This window comes from Daucus carota, chromosome 1 (genome assembly GCF_001625215.2).
Source record: "Daucus carota subsp. sativus chromosome 1, DH1 v3.0, whole genome shotgun sequence".
Lineage (NCBI taxonomy): Eukaryota > Viridiplantae > Streptophyta > Magnoliopsida > Apiales > Apiaceae > Daucus > Daucus carota.
The window spans coordinates 5,155,755-5,171,990 of NC_030381.2; the positions used below are offsets into that span (position 1 = coordinate 5,155,755).

General features: G+C 34.6%; 4 protein-coding genes across 6 annotated transcripts; 3 read left to right on the top strand and 1 right to left on the bottom strand.

Annotated features, from left to right (window-relative positions):
* The first annotated feature begins 960 nt into the window (after positions 1-960).
* On the top strand, positions 961-2,080 carry LOC108195760 (protein PHLOEM PROTEIN 2-LIKE A1). Its single transcript, XM_017362713.2, has 4 exons — positions 961-1,167; positions 1,261-1,363; positions 1,445-1,533; positions 1,602-2,080. The coding sequence occupies exons 1-4, from the start codon at positions 1,112-1,114 to the stop codon at positions 1,975-1,977; spliced, it is 624 nt and encodes a 207-aa protein (XP_017218202.1). The 5' UTR covers positions 961-1,111; the 3' UTR covers positions 1,978-2,080.
* Positions 2,081-3,469: 1,389 nt separating this feature from the next.
* Positions 3,470-8,004, top strand: LOC108196166 (lectin-like). Of its 3 annotated transcripts, none has more exons than XM_064091179.1 (3): positions 3,470-3,642; positions 7,347-7,435; positions 7,516-8,004. In XM_064091179.1, the coding sequence occupies exons 1-3, from the start codon at positions 3,547-3,549 to the stop codon at positions 7,790-7,792; spliced, it is 462 nt and encodes a 153-aa protein (XP_063947249.1). In that variant the 5' UTR covers positions 3,470-3,546; the 3' UTR covers positions 7,793-8,004. The 3 variants fall into 3 exon arrangements, with proteins under 3 accessions (XP_063947249.1, XP_017238085.1, XP_017218811.1); XM_017382596.2 differs by lacking the exons at positions 7,347-7,435; positions 7,516-8,004 and adding exons at positions 3,726-3,814; positions 3,922-4,481 and having other exon boundaries at positions 3,477-3,642; XM_017363322.2 differs by lacking the exon at positions 3,470-3,642 and adding an exon at positions 7,113-7,271.
* On the top strand, positions 5,026-5,973 carry LOC108198255 (uncharacterized). The gene is made up of 3 exons (XM_017366018.2): positions 5,026-5,215; positions 5,291-5,379; positions 5,496-5,973. Exons 1-3 carry the CDS (start codon positions 5,117-5,119, stop codon positions 5,863-5,865), a joined length of 558 nt encoding a protein of 185 aa, XP_017221507.1. The 5' UTR covers positions 5,026-5,116; the 3' UTR covers positions 5,866-5,973.
* Positions 8,005-8,412: 408 nt separating the features above from the next.
* LOC108205333 (exocyst complex component EXO84C) lies at positions 8,413-15,826 on the bottom strand. The gene is made up of 7 exons (XM_017375256.2): positions 15,498-15,826; positions 14,924-15,018; positions 13,058-14,102; positions 11,717-12,238; positions 11,080-11,268; positions 8,945-9,081; positions 8,413-8,826 (listed from the first exon to the last, which is right to left on the bottom strand). Exons 1-7 carry the CDS (start codon positions 15,591-15,593, stop codon positions 8,577-8,579), a joined length of 2,334 nt encoding a protein of 777 aa, XP_017230745.1. The 5' UTR covers positions 15,594-15,826; the 3' UTR covers positions 8,413-8,576.
* Positions 15,827-16,236: the final 410 nt, after the last annotated feature.

Here is a 16,236-nt window from a genome sequence, read left to right on the forward strand (position 1 = left end):
CAAAATATCTTATAAATTCTACTAAATTTTACATAATATCTTACGAATACAACAAAATGAATATGGAGTATCACAAAAGATAGTGCGTGTTTGGCTGCGTGACTTCTGGGCTTAAACGCCTCAGAAGCTCACTTCAGCTTTTACACGGACCGTTTGGCAACAAAAGAAGCTGGTGGATTAAGCGGAAATAAGCCCAGCAAAATAAGCTTTGAAACCTAGCTTATTTTTCACCCCCGACTTCTGCTTCTTTCTAGGTGGTGTTTAGGTGTTGGGAATTTAGGAGTTGGGTTGATTGCTGCGAAGTGTAAGGAGATGCAGAGTTTGGATCTGTCTTACTTGCCGGTAATAAATTATTTATGTTCTTTAGCTGATAATATTGCTCTTAGATCTAGAATTTAGTGTATTAAATTTAGTCCAAAATTTCTTAATTTTAATGCGGTTATTAATTTTTTAATTTTAATGCAACGTTTAAAATTTGGTACTTGTAAAATATTTCATGTATTAACAAAAAAAGATCTTTTGTAATTATAATTGATTTTTTAAAAGAAACAAATTATTTATATTACAAAATTACGAAACTAATACCAACTTATAAGTTAAGTTATCCAAACACTTAAAAAAACTTCTGGTAGCTTATAAATCACGGTATCCAGGTAGCTTATAAATCACGGTATCCAATCACTTTTAATCCACTTCTTTATTTTGAGCAATAAGTCACTTCTTTTAATCTCAGCAAAACGGCCCCATAATCTTGCGGACATAATACGGGTATCTATCCAAAAGAGAGGGGATAGATGTATATATAGGATATATTCCAACAATTGACATGCACTAAATTTATACAGGAAGATGTGTGTTACTCGAAGATTCTCTTTATAACATGATAGATACTGTACTTCTCGATCTGAAGAATAATATATTTATAATTATATTATATTTTGACAATTTAGACTTATATACTCACAAACTAGTAGTATTTGTTCCGATATTTCACAGTTATATAATGATTCTTTCCATAAACATATATATACACATGCCTTGTGATTACTGAAACATCTTATCTTCTCCGATCACCACATTATATAACTGGATACTTGAGTTGCATTGGATTATGAATGGATTAATTAGCGGTTTAGTTCATACCACGTTGATGCTGGTGAATAAGGAGTAATATAAATGATGGCTTATTCTAGACTTTTGAGTCATCGCAATTGAAAGTAAAACACTAAGTAATTAATTAACACTTGTGTTTTTGAGCAGGGAAGATGATGAGGCTGAAGAAGAAGTTGCTGGTGATGAGTCACTTTGGTGTCAGGCCAAGGCAGGCCAGAGATTGTCGTGTCCGAAAAACATGAACATTTTGGTAAGCCTGGTTATGAAATTGTCGGTACAAATATTTAATTATGTGTTATGAAAAAGTTAACTGATCGATCTTTCTGTATAGAGTGTCATCGGGCATCAGGATGCAAGGGATCTGAAAGTGGTTTGGGGTTCCGACTCTCGTTACTGGAAATGGAAGACTATGCAAATTGGGTGAGTTGAACAAGGTCTTGTATAATTTTCTCTATATTTTTGTAACTTTTGTGCTGAAAATTTCTCAGTGGACTTAAAATGGAAGTCGCGGAATTAAAGAATGTGTGCTGGCTGGAAATCAATGGGAAATATGCAATGAAAAACCTTACGGGAGGATCGGACTACCAGGTGAAATTTGTTGTGAAGCTCTTGAAAAAATTTAACATTGACAAACCAGTGACCTTTAGCCTGACTACTCCGCGGGGATGCAAGCAAGAACATACTGAGAACATGATGGAGATGCCGAGAAACAAGATCATTACCATCACTGCCGGGGAATTTGAGGTCCCCTGGAATACTTATGGATGCGGGGAGATAAGCTTCAGTATGATGAACACTGATGGGTTCTGGAAGCGTGGCTTGGTTGTTATTGGAGCCCTTGTTCTGCCTAAGGTTAATTGGTAAAATATGTAATGGAAATCAGCTGTATAATAATGGTGGCTTGATATTCATGCAATATCAATTCAATTAAATGAATAAAATAAATGAGTGGTTGGTTTACTATTTACTTGCCATTCTTGTCATCGCGTTAGCAAAAACGATCAAGATTCAAACAGTAATACAAGCAAGAGCTCAAAATAAAGAACTGAAAGTGGAATATCGAAAATAATAAGATGCTAATTCAAACTATAACAAAACCGGAGAAGAAGTGGAATATCGTTGTTGCTCAACCTCTCCTGCCATCGAAAATTTGAAATTATAAGAAGAAAAAGTAGTTCAGAGCCCGTTTGACTGAGTTTTAAACTGTGTGACCGATAACTTAACCTGACTTATTGTGATAAGCCGAGAGTTTAAAATATACTACTAATAACTTATGGATTATTAAAAATGTAATAATAAAAATAAAAGTAAATTATGGGTAACTTATAACTTATGGGTAAAATTATCAATTTTTTTTTTTTTTTAAAATGAAGTCATCGAAAAATATAACTCAAACTAATTTCTCGATTTAAGTCCGTTTTTGACTTATTTATGTGTTTAAGTCTTATTACAAAAACAAATATTTTTGTCACAAACATTCCTAGTCCCCTCAAGTCAAGCGTAGACAAACAACTACACTTTCTTGATAAGAGAATTTGAGACTTCGAGGTGAAACAGCTCGTTACATACATTTTTCTAAAACATTCATTTATATTGTTGTATAAAATTGTCAGGTCTCAGTACAACTCTTGCTTGGGAAGTGCTTGCTATTTAATAGGATACATGCACCTTTCAACAGCTGAGAAATAACAAATACGTGCCGGAAGCTTGGCCGGTTGGGCCTAACTTGTACACTTACAACTCATGCTGACAGGAAACTGAAAGAAAGCTTGAAATAGAACCAAAATTTTGTGGTATTTTGGCTAATTTGAACATACAGGATTGCCAAGAATATTATTGCAATCTGCCAACTGAATATAGGTTTCTATCTAAAATAAAGAAGATGCATATATTCCAAAATTTGACCCACACACAACTTTATACCTAATCTGGATAACTGCCTTTAAGGCTTTTAAGAAAACATATTCCAGAAGATGAGGGTTCCTTGTAAATTCTTTGCAGCATGAATGCATACTTTTTATTTCCTATCAATTTTAGTGCATAAAGAATCCAGTTGAATTGCAGAGGAACCTTTATGTATAGACTAATTTGAGGAAGAAATGTTTATCAAATTTATCCAACTAAAACTTGGACATAGTTCATAATGATATATGTTGTCGATTTTCAGTGATTTCTCAATGTTATCACTTCCTGAAATGACCAGATCAGAATTTTCCGCGTGTTAAAATCACCAGAATTATTCTTCTGTGAAAGGACCACAATAGTTAGGAACAAGAATCCAATTGGAATGAAAAGCTTGCATGCATTATTGGAGATGTTCTGGAAGATCCTGGTTTCTGAGTACTATAAATACTGGTTGATTGTAGAGTTTTAAGTCATCGCAATTGAAAGGAAAACAGTACTAAGTTAATACTTGTTCTTTCAATCGAGATAATGGCTCAAGCAGTGAGGTGTCTTGATGGTCAGTCACTTTTGTGTCAGGCCAAGGCCGGCCAGAACATGCAGTGTCCCAGGAACCAGAACAATTCGGTAAGCCCTGAGTGTGAAATTATCGATACTAACATATTTATCTATTGACACTGGCATAAATATTTGATGGTCTTTCTGTATAGAGTGTCATTGGACATCAGGATGCAAGGGAACTGGAAATCATTTGGGGTTCTGACACTCGCTACTGGAAGTGGACAAGCATGCAAATCGGGTGAGTTCAGTACTGACAGGAATGGATCATCATTCAAACAACTCTGCAATAGTTCATTGCTCAACTCATTTTCAATATTTTCTGACATTTTAGTTTGTATTACGCAGTGGACATTGCATTGAAGTTGCTGAATTGATTGATGTCTGCTGGCTGGAAATCAATGGGAAATACGCGATGAAAAAACTTACTCCAGGAATGGATTACCAAGTGAAGTTCGTGTTGAAGCTTAACAACAACTTTAACATTGACAAACCAGTGACCTTTAGCCTGACTACTCCAGAGGGATGCAAGGAAGAGCATAAGGAGAACATGATGCAAATGCCAAGAAACCAAATCATTACCATCAATGCCGGGGAGTTTCAGACCCCCCGGAACAACTGTGGATGTGGAGAAGTCAAGTACCAGATGATGAACACTGATGGCTTCTGGAAGCGTGGCCTGGTTGTCATTGGAGTCGTCATCGTGCCCAAATACAATTAAATAAAACCAGTATGCTAGTGAACTACTCCTAAATACCATCTCTATCAATAAATGCAACTCAGTTACATGGGTGGCTGTTACTAATCAGAATGATATGTAATAGATAACAACTACCTGCTAATGGTGGCTTGATGATCATGCATAAATATGAATAAATATATGATGGTGGTTTATTATTTTCTTTGCAGTTATGGTTTGCAGAAGAGGATTTATTTTTATTACTGAACTCTGAACTAAAACAAATCTGAAGTTCCGAAGTTGGACTTAGATTTTTCTTCTGAAAAACCCATAACAGTTACTATTTTTATATATCAAATATCGTCGATTCTTTGACATAACATTTCTGTCAGAAATATTTTCTTCGGAAGAAACAATTAAATCCTCCACCTTAATGTAGAACTGATCCTATTATGCAGCAAGTCTGGAGACCAAAGCAAATCATTTTATTGGTAATCTATTCATATAAGCCAACCAAACACATTCGTTGGCTCAATCTTGGCTGATATATATTGACCTAATAAACAAAGTAAATGCCAACACACACAAGCTTGTCATATTATTGAACTTGTACTAATACATTCGTCACTTCAATCTTGGCTACGGTACTCAATTGTTGACCTAGTAAAGAATGTAAAATGCCAACATACAGAAGTTTGTCATGTCATGAATGTATTCTTGTTGAGTGTTGTCGTCAACTAAAACAAATATATCCTCAACGACGACTATAAATATTACAGCCTAACAGAGAGAGTTCAAGTCATTGAAAATACTTCAACAAGCTAGCTTCATAAGACATATAACCAGAATCAATATATCAAGAAGATGGCACTATCAAATTGGTCTGCGTATAACATCTCTGCATTATGGTCTTATGCCCGTGATGGGAAAAGGCTAAGCTGTCTTTCCCAGCGCAATAATACGGTACTAAGTTGTTCCTCAAGCGCGCACACAATATTTTATTGTTTTATAGATCAATGATTTTTTTTTTTTCTTTAGAGCATCGTCGGGATTGTAGGGGCAAGCAACCTCAGAATTAACTTGGGTTCTGACAGCAGTTGCTGGAAACGCACTACCAGATTTATTAGGTAAGTCGGAAGCATGCCTGTGTAGAGTTGGTGTCAATCCAAGTTCCACGTCATAAAGATACTATTTATTTCAGAACTTGTCTAATTATTTGATATCATACTGGTCATTTTGGCAGAGGTTCCCATGCCAGTTGTTATGAATTAACAAGCATACGGTCGCTACAAGTGAGTGGAAGATACGGGATACATTCTCTGACAGAAGGAATGCGTTATAATGTGCTGATTGTGGTAGAGTTGTTACAAACTTGCATTACTGGGCCGCTGACATGCACTCTTATTGATTCCACCGGACATAGGCATGACTCCAAGAAGTATTACTGTTCGCAAATGGTGAAGAACCAAATCATAAGCCTTCATGTTGGCCAGTTCTGTGCCCGCAAGTCGTTATTTGGCTATGGAGAAATCAACTTCTCCGTAGTCAACACTGATAAAGAACGGAAGCATGGTATCGTCGTGATTGGAGCTCTTGTTGTGCCTGTAAAGTAAAATAGGCCGGGAAGAAAGTCTGGATAGAAATGGGCATACCTACATTGAAAAGTCCCCCATATACATCAATACACCAAAATCCCATATGCAGAGGAATTTCTACTGTTTTTTCCTTATTTTGCATTTGGTTAATGATATGACGAATGGAACTTATAGCCACTACTGCATGTTTCAATTTATAGACCATAAATTATAATACAATTTTCACTTAACTAGTGCCACACATCATGAATCTATTTTAATTAGACAAGTCTAAACAACAAATTGACACAACAGTACATTTGTAAGTGAACTCCTACAAAAATTGATCAATAGCTTACCCAAACTGTTTAAATATTAGGATTTACATAAATCTTCCTCAGAGTCCCTACCCAGATGTAAATATATTATCTTCTAATATTCAACCCTCGGAATCTGTCAAATAAATGGGGCTTTCCAGATCAGCTGCAGTTGCTGAGGCAAAAGAGTCAAAACTATCTACAGATGACAAGGAAGAAGGGCAGTTGTATGAGTCTGTAGAAGTTTGTTTATTGCAGCCTTTGCAGCTTCAACAAACCATTCATCCTCTGGTGATGCACTACAAAGATATTACAATCTCAGATTGAGGCAGAAGGAGAATCTTCCCAGTTAAAGGTAACAGTTGTACACTGGGAAGCTTGGCCGGCTAGGACTTGTACACTTACAAGTCATGTTGTGACAGGAAATTTTAAAAAACCTTCAGGCAGAACCAAATTTTTTGTTGTATTTTGGCTAATTTGAACATACAGGATTACAAAGAATATTATCGCAATTCTATCTGCAATAAAGAAGATGCATATATTCCAAAAATTGACCCACACACAACTTTATACCTAATCTGTATAACTGCCTTTAAGGCTTTTAAAAAAACATACTCCACAAGATGAGGGTTCCTTGTCATTCTTTGCAGCATGAATGCATACTTTTTATTTCCTATCAATTTTTAGTAAATAAAGATTCCAGTTCAATTCCAGAGGAACCTTATGTACTTATTCGAGGAAAAAATGTATTTGTTTATCTAATTTATCCAACTAAACTTAGACATAGTTCATGATATATATGTTGTCGATGTTTCATGATTTCTCAATGTTATTACTTCCTGAAATGACCAGATCAGATATATCCTAATTATTCTTCTTTGCCAAGGACCAAAATGAATGGAACAAGAATCCAGTTGGGTGAATGAAAAGCTTGCATGCATTATTGTAGATGTTCTCATTTCTGAGTACTATAAATGCTGGTTGATTGTAGAGTTTTAAGTCATCGCGATTGAAAGAAAACAGTACTAAGTAATACTTGTTCTTTCAATCGCGAAAATGGCTCAAGCAGTGAGGTGTCTTGATGGTCAGTCACTTTGGTGTCTGGCTAAGGCAGGCCAGAACAATTCGGTAAGTGTGAAATTGTAATTAGTACGTTCATATTTATTGACATTGGCATAAGTATCCGACGATCTTTCTGTATAGAGTGTCATTGGGCATCTGGATGCAAGGGAACTGGAAATTACCTGGGGTTGCGACACTCGCTACTGGAAATGGATTGGCATGCAAATCGGGTGAGTTCATTTAAAAAGATAGATAGGAATATATGATCATTACTATAATCCTGTCTAACATTTTTGTTTCTATTACACAGTGGACATTGCATTGAAGTTGCTGAACTGATTAATGTCTGCCGGCTGGAAATTAATGGGAGATACGCGATGAATAAACTTACTGCAGAAATGAATTACCAAGTGAAGTTCGTGTTGAAGCTCTTGAACAATTTCAACATTGACAAACCACTGATCTTTAGCCTGACTACTCCAGAGGGATGCAGGAAAGAGCATCAGAAGAACATGATGCAAATGTCAAGAAACCAAATCATTACCATCGATGTCGGGGAATTTCAGACCCCCCCGGAACAATTGTAGATCTGGAGAAGTCAGGTTCCAGATGGATAAAACTGATCACTTTTGGAAGCGTGGCCTGGTTGTCATTGGAGCCGTTGTTGTGCCCAAATACAATTAAATAAAACTCAGTTTACATGGGTGGCTGTGACTGTAATAGATAACAACCTACTAATGGTGGCTTGGTGATGATGCATAAATATGAATAAATATACGATGGTGGTTTATTTTCTGAACTCCTAGATTTTTTTTGTTTGATTTTCTATAAGATATCCAACTCTAAACAATATGTACAAATAAAGATCAGAACCCCATTAAGCTAAAACAAATCTGAAGTTGGAGAAATCAACTTCTCCGTGGTTAACACTGATAACGAGCGGAAGCATGGTATCGTCGTGATTGGAGCTCTCGTTGTGCCTGTAAAGTAAAAGTCTGGGATAGAAATGGACAGACTTATTACACTGAAAAGTCCCCCAAATACATCAATACACCAAAATCCCATATGCAGAGAAATTTCGTACTGTTTTTTCCTTAATTTACATATGCTAAATGATATGAAGAAGTGGACTTATAGTCCACTACTGCATATTTCAATTTATAGTCTAGAAATTATAATGCAATTTTCACTAAACTAGTGCAACACATCATGAATCTATTTTATGTAGACAAGTCTAAACAACAAATTGATACAACAGTACATATGTAAGTGAACTCCTACAAAAATTGATCAATAGCTTACCTAAATTAAGATTTACATAAATCTTCCTCAGGGTCCCTACCCAGATGTAAATATATTATCTTCTAATATTCAACCCTCGGAGTCTGTCAAATAAATGGGGCTTTCCAGATCAGCTGCAGTTGCTGAGGCAAAAGAGTCAAAACTATCTACAGATGACAGAGAAGAAGGGGAGTTGTCTGAGTCTGTAGAGACCTCCTCGTCGTCTATTAGAATATGCTCTTCATCAATTTCTGATGTATCTGATCCAGATGCACCTAATAGAAGTTTGTTTATTGCAGCCTTTGCAGCTTCAACAAACCATTCATCCTCCGGTAATGCACTACAAAGATATAATAATCTTAGATTGAGGCATTTCTATGTATGAACTTGGGAAAATTGCAATCGTAGCGTACTTCTAAGAATGTCTGAGCACTTTATCACAAAATGCAGTAATGTACCTTTGTGGTTCTATGCCTCTAGCCGAGAATGTCTTAATTGCACGCGTAATTATTGACGATGCTATCTGCTGCACATGTCTGGATGGATAACCAGCAAAACGTGCAATCTCAACAGTAAAATGCATGTCAAGAATTAACTGCAAATTAAGTTGAATAACAGTTCAACTAGGAGGAACCGAAAAACAATAGATCTAATACAAGATACATAATAAGAGGGAATACAGGCATACAACATTCTTCGGAACAAAATTGTATATGTTTAGGCTAGTCATGTTTAGCAAGTTAAAAGTATGATAATGGTTTATAAGTGATATAAGCAAGAGCCCAGGAAATATTCTGGCCCAGAAGATGCCACATTAAATCAGTAACCCACTTTAAACATGAATCACAAAATATTCTTAGCATGCACCGGAAGTTGGAGTATGTCTGGACTACATAGCCTTCCGATCTTATCAAACAAGATATAGGTCGATGATTTTGCTTACACATATCAATTCAAAATTTATTTAACACCAATAAAGAAATATTTAGAAAAAACTGTTCATAGTTTGCCATAAAAGCCTAGAGGAATATTAGAATAGAAAAACCAGATTCTGTGTCCAAATTCTTTGAGTCCAAATGAAGCCAGGTGAATAAATAAATATGAAGGGAATCACCTACTCGACTTTCCTTATACTAGCGTACTATACACAATTAATTAAAATAAATCAAAATTTCATATTCATTTATGTATTTAAATTTATAATTTATAAAGTTATGGAATTTTATATCTATCAGATATGTGGGGCCTGATTAGAGGTACAAAGTTTATTAATCAACTCTAGTCTCTTGCTACCACTAACTTTATCGTGCATCTTTATCGTGTTTTTTTTACACTAATCAGTTTAATTAAAATAGTATATTGTTTAAAGAATCAAGTATTTATGTATATATATACTAGCAAATAACCTTCGCACGGGCATAGTTTGAATTTTATATGATTATAAGAAATTATATTAAATTAATTACTAATATTGATTAATAATACTGATAATATATGATTTAACGGGGGGAACAAATAATATAAAATACATATAGTTTATATTGGATTTTCACTTATTTGAGATAAAGAATTTAGAATATTGTAGTTGTAGAATTATAATGAATCTAATTCACTCTGGCAAGCATAAAATTAATTTTAGATAGATGAAACAGTTAAAATGTCAGAATATATTTCAAACGAAATCTATTAAATTTAAGAGATCAAACTTTGATACTATGGCATGCCATGCAAGTATAAGGAGGTTCCGTAATAAACAAAATACTATAACACATAAAAAATTATTATATTATATGTTTAATGCTTTTAGTTATTAAAAATAGTCTATGTTCATGTACAGTAGAATTCTAACGAAATGAATCTAAGTGTAACACATAAAAGTTAAATAAGTCAAAACCGATATAGTTAAATAAACGAGAATAAATAATTTTTTAGCTACTATAAACATGATTGCAGAAATCGGAACTAATCAGTTGACCTACCGATTCAAGATTTATTGGGGATTTATCGGAAATCTTTCGATAAAATTGGAAATTTTTAGTCAAATCGGAAGGTAATCGGTAAAATATTTTTTAAGGATTAATCGATAAGTAATATCAATATTTGATACTTCCACAAGAAAGAGATTCAATTATTAATAGAAAGTATTTAATAGTATTGCTTGATCAGTTAAAAGAGTTTCATTATCAAATGCAATTAAAATGAAAAATCCTTTAAAATCTTATATAAATATTATAAGACAGAATATCAAACGTAATATATTATGTCAGTTTTTTGAAATTGAAAACATAAAGAAGCCAAGTTTTAGAAATTATAATTAAATACTACTACACTCGTCAAGATTATGAAATATATATAATAAATAGTTCAACAACGTATTAGAAATAGAATAAAGAATAAAGTGTGTAAAACTATCCAATTAGAATGACACACTTTTACTAACGAGAATGTAACAAAGCTCCTAGGGGGTTTCGGTTATTAAAAGAAATAAAGGCAAATAATTAAATAATGGTGTTAACTAATGGTATTTTGGTACTTATGGACAACCTTTAAGGTGTTTCGGTTATTAATAACGAGATGCAATCACAATATGTACCTGCTGCAACCCTATTGACTGCAGACGAGCTGACTTGTCTTCTAAAACACCCCAAAACTCGTTTTCATCAGACAACCAAATGACCACAGTCTCCGTAAGCCTAGCAAGCAAAACCTTTTGTATCTTTTCCTTCCCGAGTAAGACATCTCCAGCTACAGTTGCTAGCTGTTGCAGCTTTCCAAATAACGCCTGCAGGCACAACAGAATTTTCTTTTTTGATCACCCACACACAACAAAATTTTATCCATACAGTACAGGTAATTCAACCAAAAACAAAATTATGAAGATGTGCCAAGTTAGGTTCAGACTTATATCTAGAAAATTTTGTTGGTGTTTAGCAAACAAACAGTAAAAACTAGTGAGAAGCATGGTCAAAGGTACAGCAGTATTTAAAGAATAAGTCAAATTTCTCCATGGGGGATTGTCAAGAAGACCCGACCAGAGATGGAAGTTGGAACAATTATGAGCCTCAGCTGAATTAGACTACACGCGTGGATCATCTACCACAATCAATAACTATTTAGTAAAGCATAGAAAGAAAACAGGAACATTATTAAGCATGCAAAGAGTTTTTTTTCTAATTATGCAAAGAGGATTATCCTTACACTACAGTCTCAATAATGAGAAAAAGAATAACCTGGAATGGTAACGAAGGAAGAGGGTCAGAATCCCAGACAAGGTCATCTCCTTCTCCATTTAGATAAATTTCTGCATCTAGTCGGGCTTCACCATCTCTAGAATATATAAAGTTCAAAACATACTGCCGACAAAAATGATCTCTCAGCTTATCCAGTGAACGTTGAATGTGGCGTCTCCATTCCTTAAAATCTATGTTACTACTAGGAGAGGGAGTTGTTTTATTAAGAGCACTTTCAGCTTCCATGAGTTCATTCAATACACTCCAAATTCTTGAAACAACCATCGGCAGTAGCTCATCTGCAACTGTAAATGCAGTTCCTAATAGTGCAAGCTGCTGGGAATCTGTTTCAGCTCTATAAGGTATAGCCTCTTTCAGCTCCGTTAGACTATCATCTTCCGAAGGACTAGGTAAGGCTTTGATGAGAGCATCAACATAATTATCAAATAGCTGTGAAATTCTAATCAAAGTACTGCCTCCAAAGTGTACAATGGTTAGGCGGGTTAGCTGCTCTACTATATCCTGTTGAGTTGAAGAAAATTACATGTTAGATTCCAAAAAAACTGAAATATCTTTTTTAAGCAATTACAAGAATGTTTAGGTGAGAAGATCATCTTATAGGTATTTAGTTATGTGTTTAAATGTAACATATACTTGGTAGGCAGGATAAAAAAATCACTGAAATATTATCAATATTTTCTTCAAATGAAGTCCCAATCCAAACTGATGCATTCGAATTCTCCCATCTCAATTAGCATTTCATAGGTAGAATACAATGGATTTTGAGGGAAAAACATGTAAATACAATACATGCTTGAGTTAAATATATAACATACAACTATCCAGAGTATATAAGCACACCGGAACTGAATCTATGTTATCCACACAGGTATTGGAATATACATGTAAAAGAGCTGAATATATATTTAGAATTGGATGAGATTCTATACTTAACTACAATATATTTTTCAGTCAAATTAGAGCAATGAATGATCCCTTACTACATTAGGTACATTCATTGATGCACCAAGAACAAAAGGGAGTGCTCTTGACTTTAACATATTAGGAGGTATAGCTGGAAACAGAGGATAAAGGAACCCTCAAAACCTAAGAAACCTTGCTTATTTTGAGATAAATGTTTGCTGCCTCAACTTTATATCAGATAAATATATGATCCAAGTCTGTTCCAACATATATTATATGTGCAATGTTTACACAAGTCCCACTAAAGACTACTCTTCAGTTCAGTAACGACCACTGCACTTTACTTAAGAATTCAAAGGTTAAAGCAAGCTTTAAACAATTTCAGCATTCAGCAATAATGTAGAAATTATAACTCACTTTGACATTGAAAATGAACCTCATTCCACTGTCAACAATCACATTATTAGATGATGCTGAAAATATAGACAGTGGAGATGCCAAACGAGGTGACAACGGCAAGCTCTCATCATTTCCTGCCAGGTCAAGAACCACCTTTCGAGCCCGTCGAAAATTTAACTCCAAAACCTCTTCTATGTATGGCCGCAAAAGCACCAGTAACAATTCTGAGAGTTTTATGCCTTGAGACTCTAATGCAGAACAGTGGTTAAGACTAGCCTGAACACAAATGCTAGCAACACGTAAAGCAAGTACTGTTTCGGAAGAGGGTGCATTTTCCTTGACTAATCGTATATAAGTTTCAACCTCACATTCTGCCCATTGAACAATTCTACTGCTGTGAAGGGGATTATCACCAAACATCTGAACAGCATCCCTTGCTGTCATAGAAATTGCAGAGAATAAAAGATTAGACAGCGTAGCTGGATATGTTCCAGGGTAACATGGGCAAAGGGGAATAAAATTTTCTATGCTTCTTTGAAGGCGTGATGCATATGCTTTTAGCAGTAGCTGATGAGCCAATGGACCTTTTCCGAGCTTTACCAAACCAGACAAAACCTCCTTTAGTTCAGTGGAACCCGCTGATGGCTGTTCCGCGATCTCAACTAGCTGATTTTCAAGCATTGATTTTCTTTTCAGAAAGACAGACTTGAAAGATGAAGTTTCAGTAGAAGAAGGATCACCAATGCCTTTTAGCTGGGGGTTACTTTTCTCTTCTGCACAAATCAGCTCTATTGCTGCTTCTACTCTGTGCTCAACCAGAAGAACATCAATATTCTCTAAAACATTTGACCTGTGATCTTCCTCTTCACTTTGTAAGGGATTCTTCATATCAACTTTTTGAGATTTCTGATCAGCTTCAATAAAGCCTCCATTAGCACTCGTCCATTCTTCCAGTTCCCGGCATACACCACTCATCAAATCCTGCACAAGGATTCCTTGTCCAGAAATTTGCTTCCGAAGTTCATTTAATTCATGTTCCATCTCTACAACCTCTTCTGATAACCTACAACGATTCCACAATCAGCTATTGAGATTCATGGCTATCAATACTTTAAGTATGTAATACAGTGTTCAAGCCAGGGAACCAGGATAGAATCCTTTCTGACTTCTCTTTTGTATTGAGGAAGAAAACATATTGTAAAATCATATTAACAGCATTTAATTATAAACCTTCTGATAGCTACTACAGGTATGCAGTGATATAAGTTGAGTAACTAATGCAAAAATGTGAAATTATGTCATAGGAGTGGAAGTATATACTCACAAATAATGAATCAATCTTGGCATGTTAAAACCCAATAGATCAAAAATAGAGTTGCAACTAGTGTAAGTTTCCAAAGTGTACTCCTTAGTTTCACTCCAGTGGATTTCTCCCTCTTTTAATTGGTGCACCTAGAGCAAAAACAAAAGCCACAAGTCCTGTCTTTGGCATCTATATTTTGTTTATCCTTCATCAGTGTTTTATTCTTTTACTAAAAAAATTCTACTGATTGCAGAAAACATAGATATTACAGTAAAGCTTAGTTCATAATCCACTCTCCCGAGTAGATTACTAGTGTTGAACTATTATGCAAAAGACTATCTATATTTGCTACCAATTACTATGACAATTGTGATTGAGGCAAATAGGCCACAACTAATTTCAATCAACAATACTCGTAGTTATATAAACGTTTAATGGCAAATTGGAAACTGTATAACAGATCTCAGACAGCACATACGAGTAATTTTGTTTTTTTTTAAAAACAAACTGTTGTAAGAGATATTCACAACTTTAATGCAATATACTGTCCCACATAATACAAAAGTATGCATTCGTATTACCTCAAGAAAGCCATATGCTTTGCACGAGTGTTCCCACATAAGTTCTCTACTGCATCCTTTAAATCCAGAAGCTCAAAACATATCTTTCTGATGCCCTACCAACGTGAATATCCAAGCCGTTATAGGAACAGAAGATTAAAACATAAATTCTTCAATTTGAGAAACAACATTGTGATGTACACTACTGTGAAGTAAAATCCTCAATCGGCGCAACAAGTTCACACATTTTTTACTGAAAACCAATACATTAAGTAGATAAAGCTACTTCAACATGAGTATCACACAAAAACCCCCACATCAAAACTAACATCGGGCATAAAGCAATCATTTTCCTCACTATAAATCAATCAAATGGCACAAAAAAGAATTTTAATTTTGCCAGGCCAAAAATTAAATCTTTTGCAGTTTATGCTTATGTATTCAAAAATCTATAGCCAAATTAAGCAAAGAACACATCAAACCCCATCACAAATCCATAACTTAAACATAACATAACATCAAGATTTGGAAGTAGAGTAGTAAACCACATTTACCATCACTCAAACAACAATAAAAAAGAAAAGATTTTGAATACCTTTTCGAACTTGGATTGATACGAAGAATCAATTTTAGATTGTGGGGTGACAGATTCAATTGTTGGGAAATCATCTTCTTCTTCACTGCTCTCCATCTCTCTCCCTCCCCCCTCTCTCTCTCTCTCACTCTCTCTCACTCTCTTTCTTTCTCACTCTCTCTCTCTGTCTCTCTCTCCCTCTCTCTCCCTCTCTGCCTTGCTTTCTCGATTGTTTCTTCAGACAGAAATTGCGTATAGAATGAAAATTTGAAATCAGGGGGTGTTTGTAATGTGGGTCTATTATGCTTCAGTACAAGTGTTTGCAGAATATAATGCAATTTGATATGGGCAAGTTAATTAAACTCACTTTACACACATTTTATTTATTTTATTTTGTGGTTTTACTTTGTTGACAATGACAGTTTACTTTTTTTATTGGCTTTTTTGCTACCAAATAAATGTACTTCCCACTCCTGTCTCTTGATTGCTATGAAGAATAATAGCATATAAATAATAGCATCGCATATATTTCAAAATTAAAAATGAATATATAACTTTTGTTCAGATAGGTTAAATACAAAAGCATATAATGGAAAATTTTATATTTTTAATAATTAATAAATTAAAATTATATATTTTATATATTACATGAAAGGCGAGATATATTTAATTGAAAAAACGAACCTAATTTATCTTGAATAAATATATGAAACAATTTTATATATAATAAAATTTGTTATATATTCATGTAATTTTTTAA

Bases quoted from the DNA above. Each gene is read 5' to 3' on its own strand.
- LOC108205333 (XM_017375256.2), bottom strand. From the start codon at position 15,593: ATGGAGAGCAGTGAAGAAGAAGATGATTTCCCAACAATTGAATCTGTC. The intron at 12,239-13,057 runs GTGAGTTATAAT...TCAACTCAACAG, and splicing joins GGTTCATTTTCAATGTCAAA to GATATAGTAGAGCAGCTAAC. The intron at 9,082-11,079 runs GTACATATTGTG...CTTAATTTGCAG, and splicing joins AGTCAATAGGGTTGCAGCAG to TTAATTCTTGACATGCATTT.
- LOC108195760 (XM_017362713.2), top strand. From the start codon at position 1,112: ATGAATGGATTAATTAGCGGTTTAGTTCATACCACGTTGATGCTGGTG. The intron at 1,168-1,260 runs GTAATATAAATG...GTTTTTGAGCAG, and splicing joins TTGATGCTGGTGAATAAGGA to GGAAGATGATGAGGCTGAAG. The intron at 1,534-1,601 runs GTGAGTTGAACA...AAAATTTCTCAG, and splicing joins TGGAAGACTATGCAAATTGG to TGGACTTAAAATGGAAGTCG.
- LOC108198255 (XM_017366018.2), top strand. From the start codon at position 5,117: ATGGCACTATCAAATTGGTCTGCGTATAACATCTCTGCATTATGGTCT. The intron at 5,216-5,290 runs GTACTAAGTTGT...TTTTTTCTTTAG, and splicing joins TTTCCCAGCGCAATAATACG to AGCATCGTCGGGATTGTAGG. The intron at 5,380-5,495 runs GTAAGTCGGAAG...TCATTTTGGCAG, and splicing joins CGCACTACCAGATTTATTAG to AGGTTCCCATGCCAGTTGTT.
- LOC108196166 (XM_017382596.2), top strand. From the start codon at position 3,547: ATGGCTCAAGCAGTGAGGTGTCTTGATGGTCAGTCACTTTTGTGTCAG. The intron at 3,643-3,725 runs GTAAGCCCTGAG...CTTTCTGTATAG, and splicing joins CCAGGAACCAGAACAATTCG to AGTGTCATTGGACATCAGGA. The intron at 3,815-3,921 runs GTGAGTTCAGTA...TGTATTACGCAG, and splicing joins TGGACAAGCATGCAAATCGG to TGGACATTGCATTGAAGTTG.